The sequence below is a fragment of the Spea bombifrons genome, chromosome 3, assembly GCF_027358695.1.
Source record: "Spea bombifrons isolate aSpeBom1 chromosome 3, aSpeBom1.2.pri, whole genome shotgun sequence".
Classification (NCBI taxonomy): Eukaryota; Metazoa; Chordata; class Amphibia; order Anura; family Pelobatidae; genus Spea; species Spea bombifrons.
The window spans coordinates 4,183,455-4,207,012 of NC_071089.1; the positions used below are offsets into that span (position 1 = coordinate 4,183,455).

Genomic DNA, 23,558 nt, shown 5'->3' on the forward strand with positions numbered 1-23,558 from the left:
TGGCAATATCCCCCTTTCCCTTTTGATTAATATAGGATCATATAATTTTAATGTAGAGTGAATGGGTTATTTTGCATGATGCAGGTGAAGATATGCGAGTTTAACTTGCATGCCCTCACCTGTACCTGGCAAAATGTATAGTCACAGGCCCTCGCAACCAGCTCGTAGAATAGTGAACCTGCAAGTTGTTTTGCGAGTGTTAGAATGCAATTTAACTCGACCTCTCAATGAATAGTCGGATTAATGTTAAACCTGGACTTGGCATTACTAGGCTTTCTGCGTCTCCTATTATTATTTTTATACTTTATGTATAAAGCGCCGACAGATTCCGCAGCTCCTAGCACCAGTCAGCTTCCACCAAGGTGAATCAAATAATCTCGTGATTATCTTTCTATACCAGTTATTATAATTTCTAAACTTTGATGTATTAAGGAGACTGTAAAGAACAGGATTTGGTTAAATCAACCATATTTCCAAAGGGTGCCCTATCTGGTAACAAACAAAATCCTGCCACGAACAAAATTGCCCTTGGGGGTTGGTGGAAAAGACAAAAAATATCCAGGTAGACTCACAGCGTAGGCTACTGCTGCCATGGACCACAGCCACCATTCTGACCATTGTAAGGATCCAGTCATGGCTGCTCCACTAACCTTAGTATTAATTTAGCAAATTATTATTATAGTCTGTGTACCAAGACAAACCCCAAACTTTGCAATTTCATCTTGAAACAGTTTAATGCGATATGCAGAATTAAAGGTTGTTAGAAAGTCTACCACACCAGGCGTATCTGTGGCGTCAACTTCATTAAACATATAACACCGCCCTGTGGAATAGGCTTTTTTTTTTTGTACAGATTCATGTATTAATCTAAGTGAACATTTAGCAGTGCCTTGGAATCGTAAAACAGGTGGAAGTAAATATTTTCCCCAAACTTAAAAAAAAAAAAAAAGTGATACAAAGGAATAAGGAATTTATTGAGCGATAGTAATTGTGAAACACTGCGGTCTATTTTTATAACACATTCTTTCTCAATCTATTAATATGCATTAACCACAAGTATAACGATCTTTACATTACAGGGTATGGGATAACAACAATGTAACACAGTGATTAGTATCTATCTATCTATATATCCATCCATCCATCCATTTCTCTATCTATCTATCTATCTATCTATCTATCTATCTATCTATCTATCTATCTATCTATCCATCCATCAATTTCTCTAATTATCTATCTATCTATCTATCTATCTATCTATCTATCTATCTATCTATCTATCTATCTATCTATCTATCTATCTATCTATCTATCTATCTATCTATCTATCTATCTATCTATCTATCTATCTATCTATCTATCTTCCCAATCTATTAGACTTATGCACAAGGCCCCAAAATCATTTTTTTTTTTAATCAGACATGAAATTAGTTGCTGTCTCTGTGTCCCCCAGTCCCAGTCTGTGCACCTCCCCTTACATTTTATCTGCCCCCCACCTGCTCACTTACCCTTTCCAGTAGCACTAAGCACTAAGTACATCTATCAGCATAAATATACATACATCATTTAAATGTTAAAACATAGGGTTTTATGTTTTTCTGATGATTGTATTGTTCTGTTGGCTGCAAATATTTGCTATTATTTTAGGGGGTAGGAGAAGTATTATTAAACACTCATCTACAGACACCAGACGGCTGGTTCCTTGTTCCTTGTTGACCTTATTTGCATGCGCCTACCCAGAATCCCCTGTGGTTGTGGCAGCACCATGAGATTTCTGAGGGAAAAACAAGCCTTCTGGTTTGTCTGGTGTCTGTAGATGAGTGTTTAATAATACTTCTACTACCTCTTAAATTTTAAGTGGAAGGGTTTGCATCACCTTTACCCACCATAACTTATGTACTAATATTTTAAAACAGTACCTCAGGATAAAAGGTTATATACGCTGAACGCACCAGTAAGCTTATGGCCTGGTAAAGGTTCTGTCCCACTTAGACCAAATATTAACTGCACTCTCTAATATATTAACCCCTTAAGGACAATGGGTGGTCCCTAAACCCATTGAAAACAATGCAGTTTGAGCCTCTACGTGTGTAGGCTTTGTCATTAAGGGGTTAAGCAAATAAACCTCAGCAGATCTGTCATTTTATTCTTCGCTCTGGCTCTTTATTAACATAAAAACCAACAGAGAAACCTTTTTCATTCTTCACGGCCGCAGCCTAACAATGATTACTTTTGTGTCACATGACAATTGAACATTTCCCAACAAATTATGGACCAGGCGCAATGTCTTTATGTCATTATAAAAATATATTATAATATTGTTATTAAAATTATATACGGTATATATGCATTTATATTTTGGGAAGGGCTTGGGTTCTGAATATTCATGAGGTTTCTCTTTTGCATCTTTCGAATAAAAGTTCTATGTTAAGCAGCGCAGGTGGAACTAAATCTTTAATTTTTGTAACTGGATGCTAGGATAAAAATCCAATGGATCCGATACAGCGCATTGTGCGCGTGTCTTTGAATTTATCACCAAAATTAGCTTCTTACAAAAATAATGAATTTTCTCCCAAATCAGTCACATATCAATTGCTAAATGTCTCACAGATTCATTTTCTAATAAAGCCCATAATTATAATATATTTTTTGAGCAATCTCAAAAATCATAATCCCCAGCCAACGTAATGATAATATATAAAAATGTACTTACAGGCACCTTTGGAAATGAGACCCCTATTAATTATTCAATTTTCATTTTGACTTCATACTGAAGGGAATGAAAGTACGGTCGGGATTAATTGGAAAAAAATGGGCCAGCAATCACTCCAGAATTGTATTAAATTCCGTGCCTGGCTTTGTTAATATATATATCCGGTAAACGCTTAGATCCTGGACCGTACGAGGCTCACGTAGACTCCACAAGTAAAGCCATTGGAATCAATCATGGCTTTCGGGCAGGTTGGGAAGATCTCAGTGAAGTTTGATGCTTTTCCACACTTTTCCACACTTTTCAACTGAGTTGCCCCAATTAGGTCACCTGAAACGTAGGGTATGTCCTGATGACATCACCAGGGCCCATATCAACTCAAAAAAAATAGTTTACGATGTATTCCGGTAAGCGGTAAGACCGTCCTCGATCATTTACAATCTTCTGAAGACTTCTTGATGGACCTGGCGGTTGATAGAGATTTCCATAGATCACTCAGTGCTTTCCTTCTCACCCGTAAGAACGGTAACGCTCGGTCCCGAGTCTTTCATCCGTCAAAGGCTGACAACAAAAGTATGAAAGATACGCCTGTAATAATAATAATAACAGACATACAATATTTATAGAGTTTGAAAGGCTCTTTGAGAGGAGATGTAGTTGTTATTATGTAGCATTTAACACATACTTAATGCTAACTTAATTGCTGTTTGCCGCTCTATTTTCCCACGACGGGGAGGTGGGGGGGGCCGAACAAAGAAGTGAATTCAAATTGAACGACTAGCTGGGAGATTAAAGGGGACATTTTGGTAACGTACCACCAGAAATTCTGTTTGTAAAGCTAAACAATGGCAGACGTGGAGGGAACAGCAATAAAGAAGGATGTTTGAACGGCCGTGGCCTGACGCTGCACCGTGAATGAAGCTGCAGGCGATGATTTGAGATCCGTTCGGTTCAAGTTATCCAGGGTTTGTTAGGAAGAAAGGCGTAACGCAAAGCTTCTAGAATCGCTTTCCTGTAGAACTCTAATTTGTGCAGCTTGGAAGAAGAAAGAAGAGCGAGAGGGGAAACATTTTAATACATAAAAGAGGTTTAACAAAGTACAGGAGAAAAGATTATATCAAACTAGGAGAAGAGACCATAATCTAAAACTAGAGGAACTCAGGTAATGCCTTACCTAAGGAGACACATTAAGCTATTCATAATAGCTTTAATAGTAGTGGATAAGTGCAACAGCCTCCCGGCAGAAGTGGTAGAGGGTAATACAGTGAGGGGATTAAACATGCATGGGATAGACATACGGCTCCTGAATCTAAGACGAGACCAACGACTGATTAAGGGTCGAGTCTTTACAGCAAGAAAAATGGGGCAAATTCTGTTACTAAAATGTTCCACTTTTGCACCGTGAAATGCATTTAAGCAAATATGATGCTATATAAAAAGTAAAATGTGAAAATATATACTAGCATAAAGGAAGGGGTTAAACTGCATCGTGTAACCAAATTCACGGCTTACTATTTTCCCTCGTTGGCCGTTTCGTAATTTAAAGAAACCTGTTAACGCTGCCACGGTATTATTTCTACCTTTATAGCCCTCGTAAAATCATTTTTATATATTTTTTCCGTGCAGCAAAGTAAATAATTGTGATATAAATGATTTTATAAAATGTTTATATCATATTTTATTATGTAGCATTTCAGTTTCTATTTGTAACCCTTTTCATCTTTCACTTTGCGCTGTTTTGCATTGTTTTGCCTGCTGGTGAAGTTATTATATTGTTTTTTTATCGATTAATTTACGATATGTGTTTCTTTATGTAGATCAAGCAGCATCAGGTTTAATTAGGCTAGACTATACAGCGCTGTGGAACACGATGGTGTTATAGGAATCCATCAGTAATAATAGAAAAGCTGAAGAAAATATTTTAGGAAAGTTGAACTTGATTTTTTTAAGTAAGTCTTTTTTAGATTATTAATTAATTTTTGCACTAAAATTAAACATTATTAACGTATTTACAATTACATTATCCAAAAATTAGAACTTTGATGTAGACTCACGTTATTTTTATTGCTATATTATTATTATTATTATTATTATTATTATTATTACTAGTGTATGTGTCATTTTCTCTCTTGTATCTCCCTTTTACTCCTCTCTCTCCCGCTCCCTCTCTTCCTCCTCTCTTTACGGCTCCTCTCTGTCTCCCTCTGTTTATTCTCTCTTTCCCATCCTCCTCTCTATATTTATTATTGCCTTCTCTCTCCCTTTCTATCTCTTTCCCTTCCATCCTTTGCCACTCTCTCCCCCTCCTCTCCTTCCACTCTCCCCCTCTTTCAGCTTTCTCTCACTCCCTAGTCTCTCTCTCCCCCTCATTCACACTCTATCCATCTTTTCTCCCTCTACCTCCCCTGAATTTTCCTGACCACACCCCTCACCCACCTAATCTTACAATATGCAAGGGGGGGGGGGGTTTTGCCTGACGCAATTTTATAACCATCCGACACTGTGACCAATCAGAGTTTAGCATGTGGACTTTGATTGGATGTTACTTTAAGCCCTCCCAATGTGATTGACAATTCCCACATTGACAAGTCTATTATATACAGTATATGTTTATCTTTTTATTATTCTTATATTTTATATTAAAACGGCACAATGTCTCAAAACTTCTTGAAAACTCTACTAATGAGATTGAGGGATGAATCCTTTCAGTGATATTTTCTGCACAACGCAATTAAAAATGAAATGATTAATATGCGGCTGGGTATTCTCAAAAGTTTTACTCCAAAGGAGTCGCAAATTAAATTCCTTGAAGTAACAGACACTTAATTCATTGACCTTGTCAAGGCAAGTCATGGAGTATTTAAGGAACATGCTGACTGCGGCTGGTTCTTGATGTTCGGTTGGATTAACCATCGAACAAGAAAAACTCAATAAGATCCAGTTTTTGTTCTCCTAAACTAAACACGGAAATAGGGAACCTGAGGCCAATCCGAGTGTAGTTATTATTACAGACAATCCCTGGTATATCTTATTAAAAAGCCTTGGAATGAAAAGTGCCAAGGATGCGTCACATTATGTCACCGAGTATTTTTTTTTTCTATGGTAAGGTTTTATTTAAAAACTAGAATTTCAAATCTGAAAATGTGGCATTCCATGGAATATTTCGTCATTGGCCCAAAAGCAAGGGGGTTTGATTATTTCAAGATACAACATTTTAATATTTAAGTTGTTTGTTATTTATTTAATTGGAGGCAAAACATTTGCTTTATCTTTGCCCCTGCGTTGGGTATTAAGCATCCCTGTTTAAGTAGTTGACCTATGAAGGCACCGATAGCAGCCTTGAAAGAAGTCTCAGGCTATTCATGGATGAGCAATTCTGCGTTTTTGTTGCAGAGACAAGCAAGTGCCTGCAACTTTGAACTTTGCATGTTTCAGGCAAGGGCATGCGAGTTCTATGTAAACTCACTGTGATGAGAGTTTCTTTCCCTATGGCTCCTTAGTGCTCATGCAGCTGTTCTTTTTCCTTGCTGTTCCGTCTTATCTTTCTTGTTTTTCTGCCTTTCACTGTTCGACAGCCACACACAACTTTCAGCTATAATTCATAGCCACATGAAGGCCGCACACGCTAACTCACACATGGTGCTTGTGAAACCTTGTGCTATTGTTCAATTAGAATCTAGTTGTGCCGTCAGCACCCTGTTATGAGAGCAATAGAAAAACTGCTGGCTGGTTGTTTATTTGAAGCTCTGCTGAATTGTGGGACTACGTTGTCACGTCTAGCTATGGGGTGCAGTGTGCTCTCGGTTGTGATTGTGTTGGCTGAAGCTTACATGAGCGTCCCCGTGTTGCTCAAGTAACCCAAAGCTAAGTAAATGCTCTTTTCCTGTCTTTAATATAATAAATCACATCTGCTCTTGGTGTTATGGTATTTCTGGATCTAAACTAGTTTGTTGACATAAAGTATTTTTTGATGAAACAATATGGTGGATGAGCAGACCGTGTGTGGGGGGCTTTTATTAGCCTATGCTGGATTCAGGTTCCATAAAAGATGGAAAGATGAGTTTCTCCTCAGGCATACTCAACTCAGAAAACTCGTATCTACTGAAGGCTTTGATGTGAAGGTTCTTTTGTTGTGAATTGGATGTTATAGAATGCAGATGACCTTCCGTGTGATGCCAGATGGATAAACATATATACAGAACATGCACAAGAGCCTTCTATTTTGACACTGCGTTGACGTAAAGTTCCAGTGTCTATAGAGAATAACTAAAAAACAGCGTATTGACCCCTTCCTTAACAATTAACCCTTACATCAACATGCCAAGATCACACTATTAACCCTTCCACCTAGTGGAAAAATATTATTCTGTTCTCATTTGGGCCACAAATATATACAACTGATGAAAAAGTTGCGGATGTCCTGATGTCATGTGCAACTTCATACTATTCAGGGGGAAAAATGCGTTGTTTTTCATCACTTGAATAAAGGTTCAATTATAGAGAGAGAGGCGCCAAGCGGTTGCTCAAGAATAACTTTTCAGCAATCGCCCGGCGCCCCTCAGTCTCCTCCGCGAGGCCTCTGTCTTGGTCCCGGTGAGGGCATTTCATGCTGAGCGCCGGAATATGACGGCATATTCCAGCGCTCAGCAGCGTATCAGTCTGAAACAGTATTTACACAGTATGTACTGGAAATATTCTAGAGAATTTTATCAAGTTTTTTAATGCCTTAATATTTGTGATATTTTTGTGATATAGTGGATAAAGAAATTAGTCATATTTGTAACATAATATGTATTCACATACTTTATTAGCAATGCTCTAATGGATTGAACTATATTTATATATCTTGAAAATAAGATGTTTTGTACTTACTACAAAAACATTTTCTACGTAGATTAATTATTATGTATCATTTATTGCAGGTCCCTGCACTTGACTTACAATGGAAAAAATCCTCTGTGGTCTTCTCGTGTTTGGAATGGCAGTAGTGGTCAACTCGTGTCCAAAGTATTGTGTTTGTCAAAACTTATCAGAGTCATTGGGGACTTTGTGTCCCTCAAAGGGCCTACTTTTTGTACCAATAGATATCGACAGAAGGACAGTGGAGCTCAGACTCGGGGGCAATTTCATCATAAGCATCCACAGACAGGACTTTGCCAACATGACTGGTCTTGTGGACCTCACCTTATCTAGAAACACTGTTAGTTATATCCAACCCTTTTCTTTTATTGACCTAGAGAGCCTTCGATCGTTGCATTTAGATAGTAATAGACTGACCAGCCTCGGAGATGATATATTCCGAGGATTAATCAATCTTCAACATTTGATAATGAACAATAACCAGCTCAACGTTATTTCAGATGATGCTTTTGAGGATGTTCTACAAACACTGGAAGATTTGGACCTTTCTTATAATAATCTGAAAAGCATCCCATGGGAAGCTATAAGACGAATGATCAACCTTCATCAACTTAGCCTGGACCACAATCTAATTTCTTACATAACGGAGGGCACCTTTCAGGATTTGAATAAATTGGCCAGGCTAGATCTAACGTCTAACAGGTTACAAAAACTACCTCCAGATCCCATATTTGCAAGATCCCAAACATCTATGACATCAGCAACGCCGTTTCTTCCCCCTTTATCTCTCAGTTTCGGAGGAAATCCACTTCATTGTAATTGCGAGCTGCTTTGGTTGAGGAGGCTTGACCGTGAAGATGATATGGAAACGTGCGCATCACCCTCTGCCCTTAAAGGAAGATATTTTTGGTATGTACGGGAAGAGGAATTTATATGTGAACCCCCTTTAATTACCCAACATACTCAGAAGCTACTTGTTCTGGAAGGGCAGACAGCTTCATTGAAATGTAAAGCAATTGGGGATCCGGCTCCAGTCATCCATTGGGTTGCCCCTGATGGACGCCTCATTGGAAACTCCTCGAGGACGGCTGTCTACGACAATGGCACGTTAGACATCCTCATAACCACATCGAAGGATTATGGAACTTTTACTTGTATAGCAGCAAACGCTGCTGGGGAATTAACAGCGCCGGTTGAGCTGTCTATCGTCCAGCTTCCGCATCTCAGTAACGGTACCGGTCGATCAGCGCCGCCCAAATCTCGGCTCTCTGATATCACCAGCTCCAGCAAATCAAACAGAGGAGAAGTAAAGACTCCACCGGAAAGGGCTGTTGTGGTTTCAGAGGTGACAGCTACCTCAGCATTGGTTAAGTGGTCAGTGAGCAAGGCTGCCCCAAAAGTCAAAATGTACCAGCTACAGTACAACTGCTCAGATGACGATGTTCTCATATACAGGTAAAGTACACGTTTTTGTTGCATATTTCTACAAAATTGGAAACAATTTTCCTTTTCCTTCCTTATTACAATACGGATAAACTTGCTGTACGTACAATACAAGTAGCTACGGACATTAATATCATAATTTATTCTTCCAATTTCGTTAAGAAGAATTACAGGTAAGCCCCTTTTCCTTCATCGATAAAAGCGTTTTTGGTTTTGTGTCTTTATTCCAAAACATGTTGCGGTAAGGATGTTTAAAAAATCACGAAACTTTGTCAGGGTTCTGGAAAACAAGGAGTTTTTTTTGGTTTTAATTATTTTTAATTCACTGAAATTCTAACATTCTTACCTGTGAATGGAGAAGGAACTATAGACTTAGTTGTATGATTCTTTGCAACCATTTTTATTGCCCGTGTTTATCTTGTAGTGATTGCGGAGGTTTATTTACCTTGGCCTCCACCCAAGGCCTGACCCAAGGCAGAGCCCCCAGACACCCCATCCATCGCCACTGTCCTCGATGCGCTCCGCGGGGATATGATGTCATATGCCAGCAATCAGTGACTTAAAGGCCCTCAGCTCCTTTTAAAGCCTGGTCTATCGAGACTGTGCCTTTTAGCCACCCCATTGATCAGCCGCATGTGAGACACAAAATTCCCTGTTTGTGGTTATTTATCATGTTTCAAGTATGTAAATACAGTATTATTTATAGGAATTTATGCTTTTTTCATAACAGACAGGGCCTTTTGCTCCTTATTGTTCTGTACTTCAGTTGTGTTTTGCCCTCAAGTATTGCTATTCTTCTTATTATCATATATTCATTTATATAGTGCCGTCATATTCCGTGGCGCTGTACAACAGGACTTTTCATAGTCAATCAAAATCTGTTTATCCCCTATAGTGAAACTCACATTTTGTCATCCATAGAGTTTATTAATTGGCAATTTAATTTTAAATGTTTTTTGTTTTTTTTATATTTTATTCATTGCAAGTTGTTAAGTATATATCAGGACATTTTTAATATAACAAATGACTTGGAATGACTTGGTAATTGTTGAAGGAAAAACATCCTGAACTTACGTTGAATATGTCAGTAAGAACTTACATAAATACATTAGAAATGGTGAAAAAACCCTACAGTTATGTTCTTTTTTTGAGGATAAAATAATGTATTCGTTGCCATATTTATTTTTAGAATTCCGATGTAAAAGGGAAAATGAAATATAAGAAAAATGAAAAAAAACAAGGGAGAAAAAAAAAAGTCACATTTTAATTTAAATTCACAGGGGGTTGTGTTTAACGGATCTTAATGCATGACACATATAGGCCTTATATCGAGGGCCATGTTACATTGTTTTTATTTGACCCTTCAGCCAATGCCCAGGGTATAGGTTGCAGGACCTTGTTTACATCATCCACCCAGGGTAAATTTCCCATTCTCTTTTAAAACACACTAGCAGTCCTTGTGCGCCCATCAGTCAGTTTAATGAGGTCATCCCTGAGTGCCGTTGGGGAAGGTAGAAGATTTTCTGTCGTTAATGTTGGTTGGCGTCGGAGAACCTTACTCAATGTTCACACGTCTTGCCCGTAGCCATTGTGCGAGGTTCCTTCATTTGTCTCCAATCGGTGCTCTCATCACCTATGACATCTTGGATGGGTTTTTTTATGATGCGTTAGACCTTTGGGAACCTCAGATGTCACTCAAGGCCTGGACTTATCACTTTGATGCTATCTTCGCGCTATCAGTTTAAGAATACGCTCCAGCTCTCTAGAACCCTGAATTGGAACGCAGTGATACCATGTATGTTCCAAGCATTGACCTACAGCGTGTGCTTATTATCATAAAAAGAGGTTAGGTGAGACCATCGAAACATACTGCCAGTGGCTTCTCATTCTCACTTCATGTTCTTCTGACTCTCTTAGCTATTAATAATTATTTCCCGTGTAGTCTTCTGTGGCCCTTGGCGTTTGTAAAGACCCAAACCTTAATCGGTCAAAGTGCATCAATTATGTAAATAAGTCAATACTTATAATTTCAATGGGGAAAAAAAATGCTTCTTTCAATAAAGTACTTTTTCACAAGCCACAATTTTAAATTATTATTTTCGGACCAAAAAAATGACTATTAAAAATGACCAATAACATTAAAACGAATAACATATAAATTAACAATAAAATTAACTCACCTAAGACGTCAGGTGAGGCTTTTTTCTTGTGATTTTATAGTTTGTGTCCATCTCATTATTTAGAATAGCTGACCGAATACATTTTATAAAAATCATTTACAGCCCAGAAATTCTCTGGCTTTGGTGAATTAAATCAGATTGATCGGAGTTTACTTTCTTTTAATAATCTGCTCCAATGACAGTTAGAATTGGATGTTCTCTGAGGACTGTGGACTAAACCCACGGGGGACGATTGTCTCGGCTTTATGGGCTGAAGTCAGATTTTATTAGTATGTTTAATATATCATCAAAAAAACACAGCAGCGGAGAAGCAAAGAGATAGAGGATGATGTGAATTACAACCCTGCTTGTTTTTTTGTAGTAGATTCTTCAAAACGTGTTTTCGAGAAGAGTCAATACCGAAACATATTTCTTCTGTGTCTCTGGAAGTATCGCTTGGGTTTAGTCCTAGAAAGTGACAATTTGATTAATATTCATAATATGGAAGAACATCTCAAAGACTTGTGCCTTGATAAATTAAATGCACCATTATTATTTCGCCATACATCTACCTATAAAGTACCATTCTTTAAAGGACTATGGAGTGTAAATATGTTTTATGGAATATATTGGGAATTATGTATAAAATTGGTTTCCTTAACCCCTTAATGGCAAAGCCCGTACATGTACGGGCTCAAAATGCATTGTTTTCAATGGGTTTAGGGACCACCAAGTACTACGTCTTTAGCTAATACTGGGTAATACTCAAGCCCAAGCCCTACTTACTCATGATTGGACTTGTTCTTCCAAATTGGAGCTCCATTCCATTCCCCAGAAGAAGCTCAATGGGCTTTCCAACAATGGAACCTACTGAAGAGTCCACTCGGATACATTTATGTATTGTTTAATTTTCACACATATTGTGGTGCCTTTTTGTAACTTTTGCGCAGCACCTTATTTTTCTGTTTTGAATGGCAAGCTATCGTGGAGCTTCCATGTTTGACTCGTTGAGAGAAACTTTGTCTACCGGTTTGGCCACCATTTTGTGCTTTCATCATGAAGGTGTTGACATAAACTCAGCTGTTGAGTGATGTTCTACTGAAAGAAAAAGGAGCATGGCTGTCCCTATTAAGAAAACCTATTCCTGTAACTGGAAACGAAGTGATTGCTGTAAACTATGGGGTAGAACGACATCAATAATATGTATCCGGTCTCAATATAGAACAAAGTACTTTGTACAAAACCCATTTCTCCTTCCCAGAGTACCATCAATAATTCGTAATCGTCTCCACGCAGTGGTGTATGTAGCCAGCCTGTGCTAGCAAACTCCTATTATATTCCGTCTGATAGATGCGTTTCACACTAATTTAAATTCCAATTAATACATAATTTAAATCTTAATTTCTTCATAACCAAGCGATTCCCCAACTGTAAATATTGCATAACCTTGCTTTCTTTCAAAGTGAAAAATTGTCAGGCTAATAACTCAAGTTCTTTTGCAACTTCGCAAAGTCAAATGGAATTAACCCTTTAGTTCTGGAGTCTGGTTTATTATGAGATTAAAATGAAGAGAACATTGTAGAATTGTACAGTAAAGAAACCAAAAGAAACAGATGTGATCGGTGGGACCTACAGGTTCCAAAATAGACATCTCATTTTTTTTTATTTTTCATCTGATTGTGGCTCCCGAGAGCAGCTTTTTATAAATAATTTCATAAATAAGATTTAGTTAAATATCAAACTGTTTTAGGATTCTTAAGGAATGTCTTTAAAAAGTAAAACACATGCAAATGGAAACAAATTTAGGGGAATACTATATGTGCACTGCTCCAAGGTGAGGTTGAGCCAGACCATACCACCCAAGTATTCCTATTTACGAGAAACAATCTCTCTTTTGGACCCCCCATCCCTCTTTCCTCCCCTGATGCCCCTCTCTCCTCCCCCGAAGCCCCTCCTTTCTAGGAGCTCAGAGTGTTTGCTGGGTATGAGGGTATCACAGGGATACCCTCATCTAAAAGCCCCGATAATGTGTATAGAAACAGCAGGAAAAGGCTTCCTAAAGTGTCTTCAGTTATATAAATAGCCATCAATGGGTCACAAAATCCCATAAAATGAGTAAATCCTAGCCTTCAACCAACTAAACAACACCCAAAGTACCCCTCTTTTAAAATTGTGTATGTCATTTGGGTTCATTAACAGATTGCATGCCTTTTAAGAGTAAATAAATAATGCTTAGTAATAGATGAGTATTTTTGAAGTTCTTGAAGAAAATAAAAAGTACTGAAACCCTCCATGGAGAAAATTATGTTAAACACAAAGGTCTGGACTGGCCACCTGGCCAACTGGTAGATGCCGGTTGGGCTGACGGCTGGCAGGACTCCATACTCCCAGTCCCCCCAGCAGATTTGGCCCCTCAGTGCGTGGCCGATGGCTGGATATGTATGGCTGGATGTGGCCACACACATCCAACTGACCACCACATATATGTCATTTGGTGGCCGCGGGCCTTAAAGTGCCGGGAGTTCGCCTAGTCATCCTCAGTGACCCTGTTGGAGATAACCCGTGTCTTCATCAATGTTTTCTCAGGCCTCAATCGCAGTGACATCATTCTTGGTGTTTGCAGAATCTGGAAGGTGAGGAACAACACAAATTGTCTAGAGCTTGTTCTAGAGCCTTGCAAATGCCAGTTCTTGGGTTCTTAGTCCTTTACTTGACTGCCTCAGTGTAGAGTCTCTTTGATTTTGGCGTTTTATTTACTGTAACAAGTAAGTAATAAGTAACAATAAGTAATTTTATGGTTGGGGGCTCTTGAGGGTTACTGGATTTGTTTGTTCCCGGCTTGTATCTTTTAGGAACTCCGTATGGAGCTACCATCGCATTGGTTATCGAAATGCTTTAATAAGACAGCTCACGCTGCTTCCGAAACGCACAGCGAGTGGGCGCTGGAAAAAATATAATGCGATTGTTAGGGGAGAACATAAAATCAAATGCTTACCTTTCATTTTAATAATTGATAACGGAATTGTTTGCGCACGGAACTGAATAAAGCTGCAATATTGTTATTTTAACCACATTTTAACATTTTAGAATGGCAACCTACACATACTGCATGGAAACAAAAATCCACCTATCTACAGACCTTCCATTATAAAGCGGGGAGGTGGGCCGCGGATAGAGGGCCGGGTATTGCGTTTCTATCCACCTCCCAACCTGTGCCGTGATAGTACATGACAGCCATAGACCTCAATCATTTCTACAGCTCGTAGGCCGATCTGGGGAGACCTTCTGATGCCTCCAACAGGCCCATTATAACCTCTGCTCAAAAAAGCAGGACAGTAGGGTGGCTCGGTTGGACAGTGCCCAAAAATTATGACTATCGAGCAGGGAATGGGATGGTTGGTTGGTACCTATTAGACTTAGTACTGGCCACTTTATGGTCTGGCACACCGGAGCAGGAATGAACTTGGTCAGCTTGGTCAGTTTGTGGTGTACCGGAGTAGGAATGAGCCCTGCTTGCAATTACCACTAACCTGGATGGTCTGATGGATGGCAAACCCACCCAAGTGGCAGCAGAGGCACGGAGGTCCAGAAAAAGATGCGCGGTGCCAGCGATGAGACAATAGAATGGTCAGAGAGTCCCCGAGGTCAGGGCAGGCAGCTTTGGGTTCATACACTGGGACATTTTAGATGACTGATTTAGACAGTTTATGTAATTAAGTAATTAAGCAGGGTATGCTGACCAGATAGAGGTTATTAATGTTGACTTAAGGCTCTGTTTGTCTTTTGTTAATCAATTTATTTCTTTTAGAAAGGTCGTCTTTTGACCCCAAACCGTCCCGCCTCCCCTGATGCCCCTCTTTTCTTGGAGCTCAGAATGTTTGCTGGGTATGAGGGGATCGCAGGGTTCTACAGCCCTAAAAGCCCCGATAATGTGTATAGAAACAGCAGGAAATTTGATAGGGATTCTTCAAGTAGAGGAATAGATATTTTGATATTATTCTAAAACACAAGCAAAGTGCGAAGAATTCTTGGGAAATTAAAAAAAAAAGGATAATATAGCATGAGTGATGTTGAGCTAGGAAGAAAAATTCAATAATAGGAAATGCTTTATAGTATTTAGCGGGGAAATAAATCTGCTGACTTGGTGTCATGAGAAAATAATCAAAGTATAAATAAAAAAAAGAAAAGAAAATGACGAACGCTCTTCTGGAAAATTGACTCCGAGGATGGAACAGAAAAACAATGATCCCAGGATCAGAAATATAAAAAGTAATGACTTCTATCAATTCCGCTGGAAAGAAAAAAAGCCCTCACATCTTGTTTGAGCTACAATCTTGCCAAAAACAGTTAAATTGCAGCCAAAACGCGACTGAGGCCTAATAATCAGGAATACATAAATATTTAGGTCATTGATTGATTTGCCGCCAAAAATATGGCGAATGCGTAGCCCCGCAGAGGGGATCGTAAGAACCGGTGGGCATTTATGATGCTTCTTACGTCATGTGACCGGTTACTGCAGCCTTATTGGTTAAATCCCCACAAGTAACTTCCTGCTTTATAAAACAGAAAACTTTGTGCAAATTAAATGCTCCCATGAGCCGCCGTAGCCATCTCTAAAGCCACAATGGCAGAAGCCGCCATTTTTTTTTTTGTCTTCAACTTACCTACTCGGGGGGTAAATTTGCAGGATGGCTTTGGCCGGGTCCCCCTCTGGTTCCCTATGGGAGCGAAGAGAGCGGGGCTAGCCATGTAGAACCTAGTACATCACAAACACAAGTATGGTTGCCCACAGCTTCATACAGGGATCCTAGGTGGCTTCCCTTTGCCCGCCATCCACTAAGGGGATCGCATCGTCCATGTTTTCGGGGCCGCATTTCACCTATCGGTAACGGTATATGGGATTCATAAACTCATGGAAGTGAATCAGTGGAAGTTTTTTTTTTTTAAAGAAAGTCAAACCGGTTGCCGTTTGGATATCCTCAAACGGCAACCGGTTTGACTTTCTTTAAAAAAAAAAAACACAAGTAATGCATTTAATTGCCCCGCGGTTAATACCGATACGCTACGAGGTTGACCCGATACGCCCTTGTTTGCAGACACAAGTTAATAACCTAAATCAGTGTGATCAATCAAGTCGCAGCTTAGTGGCCATTCCAACAAGTGAAAACAAACCAACAACAAAATCAATGCTTATCTCGTAAGGAGCTGATACGGCGGCATGGGGTAATTGCGCGCGGGGTTAATTTGTATCCTTTTGGCGAACAACCTGCTAGCATAAACCTATCCTGCTTTTTATAACAAAAGGACATAAAGTACTGAACCTTCGACAGGATCCATTCCTTCTCTACCTACTGAACTAGAGCGCAGCTGGCTATATGTACTAATAACGGAATAAAGATGGCAGAGGTTTGTAATAAGAAAGTAATAATTAGAATGTAACACCATAACATGTATTTTTTATTACAATACAGCTGGGCAGGTCAAGTGGATTTGATGTCTCCCGTCTAGATGGTGCTAGATAAGTGCAACTGACTTCCAGCAGAGGTGGTAGGCACGGCTCCTGAATCTAAGACGAGACCAACGACTGATTAAGATTTGAGTCTTTACAGCAGGAGAAACGGGCGACTAGATGGGGGCCGGATGGGGGCCGATCTGCCGGCAGATTCTGTGAGTCTCGCAGGGGTTAGAATGTTAAAACGTGTCATCGTGTGAAATGCGTTGGGCCAAGTTAAGGCCAACATACAAGAGAGCACGTTATCGAGTACCAACTAACTCTGATTTTGGGTATTATTATTATTTCATTTTTCTCTCCTTTTTTCAGTGATTTACAGTTTTTAAAGCGTCTATATCTGCACGGTTGAATCGTTCCGCTCCTTACGAACGCATTGATTGACTTGTGTTTTAAGCCTTAGGATTAAAGAAGAAAAAAAAAAGGGCTTTTATCTTTAATCCGAGGATCCTAATCAGTAAAATTCTTTCATTTCCATTCCCCCCGCAAGACTCTTTAGGAGAAATTAAATATAAATCAATATAAAGCTCGCCCCAAACAACACAGGGAACGCGCCCCGCATCAGTTTATTCAATTTTCATTTCTGTATCATTCCTTTTATGGGTTAATTTGAAAACGGAAAAGCGGAAATCAAGCAAATTTGTGGTTTTTCACCTAATTAGGGCTCGTCTAACCAAGCAACCGAGTTAATAAAACACATGTTTGGCGATTTACTGATTTTAGGTGTGTGGATTAATTAAAACAGATGAATAGAAAACGTCCCTAACGAGACGGATCCTGTGAAAGGAACGCAGAATATAAAAGCGGTTAAAAAAGTTTCGAAGCCTGACGTTTTACTTCGCAAAATTTTCAGAAAGCAGACAGATGCGGCGAGTGAAAAGCGTTGATTCGGAGAACTGCGCTCAGAAGAGCTTGCAATCCAAATTAATTATTACACGATAAGGCAGGTGCGCGGAGGTGAGAAAACTGCATCCAACGTGTTGATTACCCGGCCTGCTGCTCCTCGGTAAAATAAGATGAAGAAAATTAAAGGCTATTGGGAAATGAGCATAAAAAATGTCAGTTCCAGCATATTGAGGGTGTATTCATTAATGCAGGAGTAATAACCCCCCAGCGCGGTATACAGTAATATAACCCCCAGTGCTGTATACAGTAATATAACCCCCAGCGCTGTATACAGTAATATAACCCCCAGCGCTGTATACAGTAATATAACCCCCAGCGCTGTATACAGTAATATAACCCCCAGCACTGTATACAGTAATAACCCCCCCAGCGCTGTATACAGTAATATAACCCCCAGCGCTGTATACAGTAATATAACCCCCCAGCACTGTATACAGTAATAACCCCCAGCGCTGTATACAGAAATATAACCCCCAGCGCTGTATACAGTAATATAACCCCAGTGCTGTATAAGTAATATAACCCCCCAGTGCTGTATACAGTAATATAACCCCCAGCACTGTATACAGTAATATAACCCCCAGCGCTGTATACAGTAATATACCCCCAGTGCCGTAAACAGTAATATAACCCCAGTGCTGGATACAATAATATAACCCCCAGCGCTGTATACAGTAATATAACCCCCCGCGCTGTACACAGTAATATAACCCCCAGCGCTGTATACAGTAATATAACCCCCAGCACTGTATACAGTAATATAACCCCCAGCGCTGTATACAGTAATATAACCCCCCAGCACTGTATACAGTAATAACCCCCAGCGCTGTATACAGAAATATAACCCCCAGCGCTGTATACAGTAATATAACCCCAGTGCTGTATAAGTAATATGACCCCCCAGTGCTGTATACAGTAATATAACCCCCAGCGCTGTATACAGTAATATAACCCCCCGCGCTGTACACAGTAATATAACCCCCAGCGCTGTATACAGTAATATAACCCCCCCAGTGCTGTATACAGTAATATAACCCCAGTGCTGTATACAGTAATATAACCCCCAGCGCTGTATACAGTAATATAACCCCCCCAGCGCTGTATACAGTAATATAACCCCCAGCGCTGTATACAGTAATATACTCCCAGCGCTGTATACAGTAATATAACCTCCAGTGCTGTATACAGTAATATAACCCCCAGCGCTGTATACAGTAATATAACCCCCCAGCACTGTATACAGTAATAACCCCCAGCGCTGTATACAGAAATATAACCCCCAGCGCTGTATACAGTAATATAACCCCAGTGCTGTATAAGTAATATAACCCCCCAGTGCTGTATACAGTAATATAACCCCCAGCACTGTATACAGTAATATAACCCCCCGCGCTGTACACAGTAATATAACCCCCAGCGCTGTATACAGTAATATAACCCCCCCAGTGCTGTATACACTAATATAACCCCAGTGCTGTATACAGTAATATAACCCCCAGCGCTGTATACAGTAATATAACCCCCCCAGCGCTGTATACAGTAATATAACCCCCAGCGCTGCATACAGTAATATAACCCCCAGTGCTGTATACAGTAATATACTCCCAGCGCTGTATACAGTAATATAACCTCCAGTGCTGTATACAGTAATATAACCCCCAGCGCTGTATATAGTAATATAACCCCCAGCACTGTATACAGTAATATAACCCCCAGTGCTGTATACAGTAATATACCCCCAGCGCTGTATACAGTAATATAACCTCCAGTGCTGTATACAGTAATATAACCCCCAGCGCTGTATACAGTAATATAACCCCCCAGCGCTGTATACAGTAATATAACCCCCAGCGCTGTATACAGTAATATAACCCCCCAGCGCTGTATACAGTAAAATAACCCCCAACGCTGTATACAGTAATATAACCCCCAGCGCTGTATACAGTAATATAACCCCCAGCGCTGTATACAGTAATATAACCCCCAGCGCTGTATACAGTAATATAACCCCCAGCGCTGTATACAGTAATATAACCCCCCAGTGCTGTATACAGTAATATAACCCCCCGCGCTGTATACAGTAATATAACCCCAGTGCTGTATACAGTAATATAACCCCCCAGCTCTGTATACAGTAATATAACCACCCAGCACTGTATACAGTAATATAACCCCCAGCGCTGTATACAGTAATATAACCCCCCAGCGCTGTATACAGTAATATAACCCCCAGCGCTGTATACAGTAATATAACCCCCAGCGCTGTATATAGTAATATAATCCCCAGCGCTGTATACAGTAATATAATCCCCAGCGCTGTATACAGTAATAACCCCCAGTGCTGTATACAGTAATATAACCCCCCAGTGCTGTATACAGTAATATAACCCCCCAGCACTGTATACAGTAATATAACCCTCCAGCACTGTATACAGTAATATAACCCCCCCAGAATCTAAAACTAGAGGGTCAGAGGCGCAGACGGAATGTAAGGGAGTTTTACTTTACTGAGAGGGTAGTGGATAAGTGAAACAGACTCTCAGCAGAAGTAGTAGAGTCAAATCCGGGCATACGGCTCCTGAATCTAAGACGAGACCAACGACTGATTAAGGTTTGAGTCTTTACAGCAGGAGAAACGGGCGACTAGACGGGGGCCGGATGGGGACAATCCGCTATTTATATGTTACTGTTTTTCTATGCATTATAAATAAAAGGCAACCCTATCAAGTTTTTCTCATAATTTTAAACACAGAAGGCAAAGGGTTAACGAAACCCAGAAATGGAAATTGGCTTTGAATCTCCCCATTTCTTTTTTTACTCATTACTCAGAGATTACTTATTGATTCTCCATCGTGAAACCCTGTATGTGGAATAGAAAAAAAAACCCGCTACGATGTGTAAAACACAAATCAAAAAATGTATCATAAGGCAAAAGCCATTAAGCGGCACTGTCAGGCGTTACGGCTGCGTACGGCGTATTAACGCGCATTTAAAAAAGCAGGGGCCGCGTGTAGCTAGAGAGGGACATACAGCGAAGATCTAATACCAGGTCCAGAAATCGATACAAAAAGCGTCCAGGGCCGCGCGTGATGAACGGTAATCAGCAGAATGGTGAAAAAAACGTAAAAAACAGAACATGCCGCATAAATTGAAATCAATAATACGTACAATAAAATGACCAATACAATAAACGTGTTTTATATGTATATACCCTTCCTAACGCCCCAGGAAGTCATACTGGACATCTCAGAATGATTATATTTATTATTATATTTATATGTATTATTATTAATATATGTTTTATTATATGTATTATTATTATTATTATATTTATATGTATTATTATTAATATATGTTTTAATATATGTATTATTATTATTATTATTATTATTATTATATTTATATGCATTATTATTATTATTGTTATAATTATTATTATTATATTTATTATCTTAAATTCACGTTAACCTGCTGTGTGTCTGGACACCTTGGAGGCAGAATAAATGTATTTTAGTTTTACTATAGTTATATTTTGGTGGAACCCATATAAACTATTTATACTATTTATCTAGGGATAAAGATATTTCTAGATATAATTTTTTTGGCCAGGGTAACCTGTTATATATATATATATATATATATATATATATATACACAAAAAATCTCTATATATTTTATATTATTTCCCCATATATGCCAAACCTAATAGTAAAAGTAGCATAGGCAAAATAATTTATCTAGAAGCACCCGCCCACTACTAATGTAGCCATTATATACATTATATATTCTACATACATGTGGCCATATAAAGAATTACATTTATTTATATAAAATTATGTGCCTCCATATGATATAATATATATATATATATATATATATATACTTTGTAGTCATTTAAGTTGTTCCATGCACAGAAAAACTGGCGATCGGTTATCGACCAATTAGCAGCCTTTCCAGTAGAAATTGCAAAAACAAAGTATATTTTAATACCACTTTCTTAAACTGGGTACAGTCTACGTTGTTGGCATGTTAAGGGTTAAATGTTCAGTTTCACAGCCTCTGATGCTTGTTCTCAGCCTTTTTTTTTTTTTTTTTTGCACACAGAACCAACATCATTGTTTTATTTCACCTTCTTTATTTAACAGTTATGGTGCTTGGTGGCTATTTATAGATGGATATCAGCAGGTTAAACTTATTTTGTGGTCTTAATTGCTGCAGAATTTTACACGATACCAGAAGGAATGGATGCCCCTGAATTGAAGAAAAACGGCATAAAAAAAGTCCCAAGCTATCCAGAAAAAGATAATTCAGTAAAGACCTTATAATGAGGCATAATAATATAATCATAAAATCCAACAAAGACGTTGTGAACTAGGATAACCTCCTTTTAATTATTATAGGTTTTATATTGCTGGCTACCAAAAAGGGTTAATGGATACTAAAAAAAAACAGTGAAAAATGCATTATGACGATAAAGGGGACATCCAATTGTCCCAGGGAGCACCCTGTACTCTGTAAGAACTTCCATATGTGTTTACAGATATTGCAAACAAAACACTTTAAAGAAGCTGCAGCTGCAGAGCTGCATCTTCTCCCCCATTCCGTGGTCTGATGACACTGATGTAACTGAAAATGTAACGGGGCTACTCAGCTGGAGTCACAATGACCGGAGCGTCCCTTTAAAAAAAAAAGACATTCAAGGAAGTTGAAGGGTTAATTCGGCGTTATGGTGGTTAAAGGGTTACGGAACAAAAAAAGACCCTTTGAATCTAAATCGCCTTTGAAATAAGAAGTTAGTAAGTCATTTAAATCTGCCAACATTGTAACCATCTCGGGATGACCTTAAATAGCCTATCGACTAACGAATTAATCAAAGATAAGATAATCTTCGGAATAGATTTACACATTTGCTGACAAAATGAAGGAGTTAGTAGGGTGAGTTCCCAAGTTGTCTAAAATGGAAAGAATTACAGTAAAGAAGATCTTTCACCGGCATAACGTGGTTTTTACGGAGAAAGATCAATTAAGTTTCCCCCCCCCCCATGTGATTTGGGGTTAGCTCAGGATACAAACATCGAAAATAACTTCTTCGAACAATTCAGATCAGACAGAATCAGCAGTTGCAGTTATTATATTTCAATAGAATGTACATATCATGTAATTTAATGAGATATAACCCTTTGTATACCCAAGTGGTATTCCACATAAAAGCCCAGCTGCATGCTAGATGGCAGTACGTGAAATCATGGGGCCTAAAATAAAGTCAAGTGATCATTCAGGTGAAGGGTTAATCTGTATGCTGATAAGTTAGACATTAGTAAGTCTGCGCTGGACACCACAAAAGATACAATTACGCTGCCACACAAAATATATATGAACCCAAAACATCCAATGTGAATAAACCAAAAAAAAAAAACAACAAAAGAATAATAAAAGTAATAATAAAGAAATGCAGCATAAAAAAATTAAAAACATAATAAAAAAATTGCGTAAAATGTTCTTCATTCATGTTTTTCTTAAGGGAGGGCTGGCATCTACTGGCCCAGGGGCAAATAAAGCTGCACCCCCCAGAGCTAATAAATGCCCTTAAGCACACACACACTCACCATAACAGCAAGACAAACACTAAAACAGCCTCACTCTGTCACTACACCTCACTTTCATCACACACACCTCACTCCTAAAACACATCACACACAACACCTCACTCCTAACACACATCACACACAACACCTCACTCCTAACACGCATCACACACAACACCTCACTCCTAACACACATCACACACAACACCTCACTCCTTACACACATCACACACAACACCTCACTCCTAACACACATCACACACAACACCTCACTCCTTACACACATCACACACAACACCTCACTCCTAACACACATCACACACAACACCTCACTCCTAAAACACATATCACACACAACACCTCACTCCTTACACACATCACACACT

At 39.1% G+C, this 23,558-nt stretch overlaps 1 protein-coding gene and 1 long non-coding RNA gene across 2 annotated transcripts in view; both read left to right on the forward strand.

Annotated features, from left to right (window-relative positions):
* The window catches only part of LRFN2 (leucine rich repeat and fibronectin type III domain containing 2), a 187,843-nt gene that overhangs the window by 128,600 nt on the left and 35,685 nt on the right, over window positions 1-23,558 (forward strand). Inside the window, exon 3 of the mRNA XM_053461141.1 lies at window positions 7,633-9,025. Within this exon, the coding sequence (XP_053317116.1) occupies window positions 7,653-9,025 (1,373 nt within the window). The 5' untranslated portion in view covers window positions 7,633-7,652. The remainder of the gene's footprint in view (window positions 1-7,632; window positions 9,026-23,558) is intronic.
* Window positions 14,657-15,462, forward strand: LOC128484669 (uncharacterized). The gene is made up of 2 exons (XR_008351187.1): window positions 14,657-14,921; window positions 14,985-15,462. It is a non-coding gene; the product is annotated as an uncharacterized LOC128484669 (long non-coding RNA).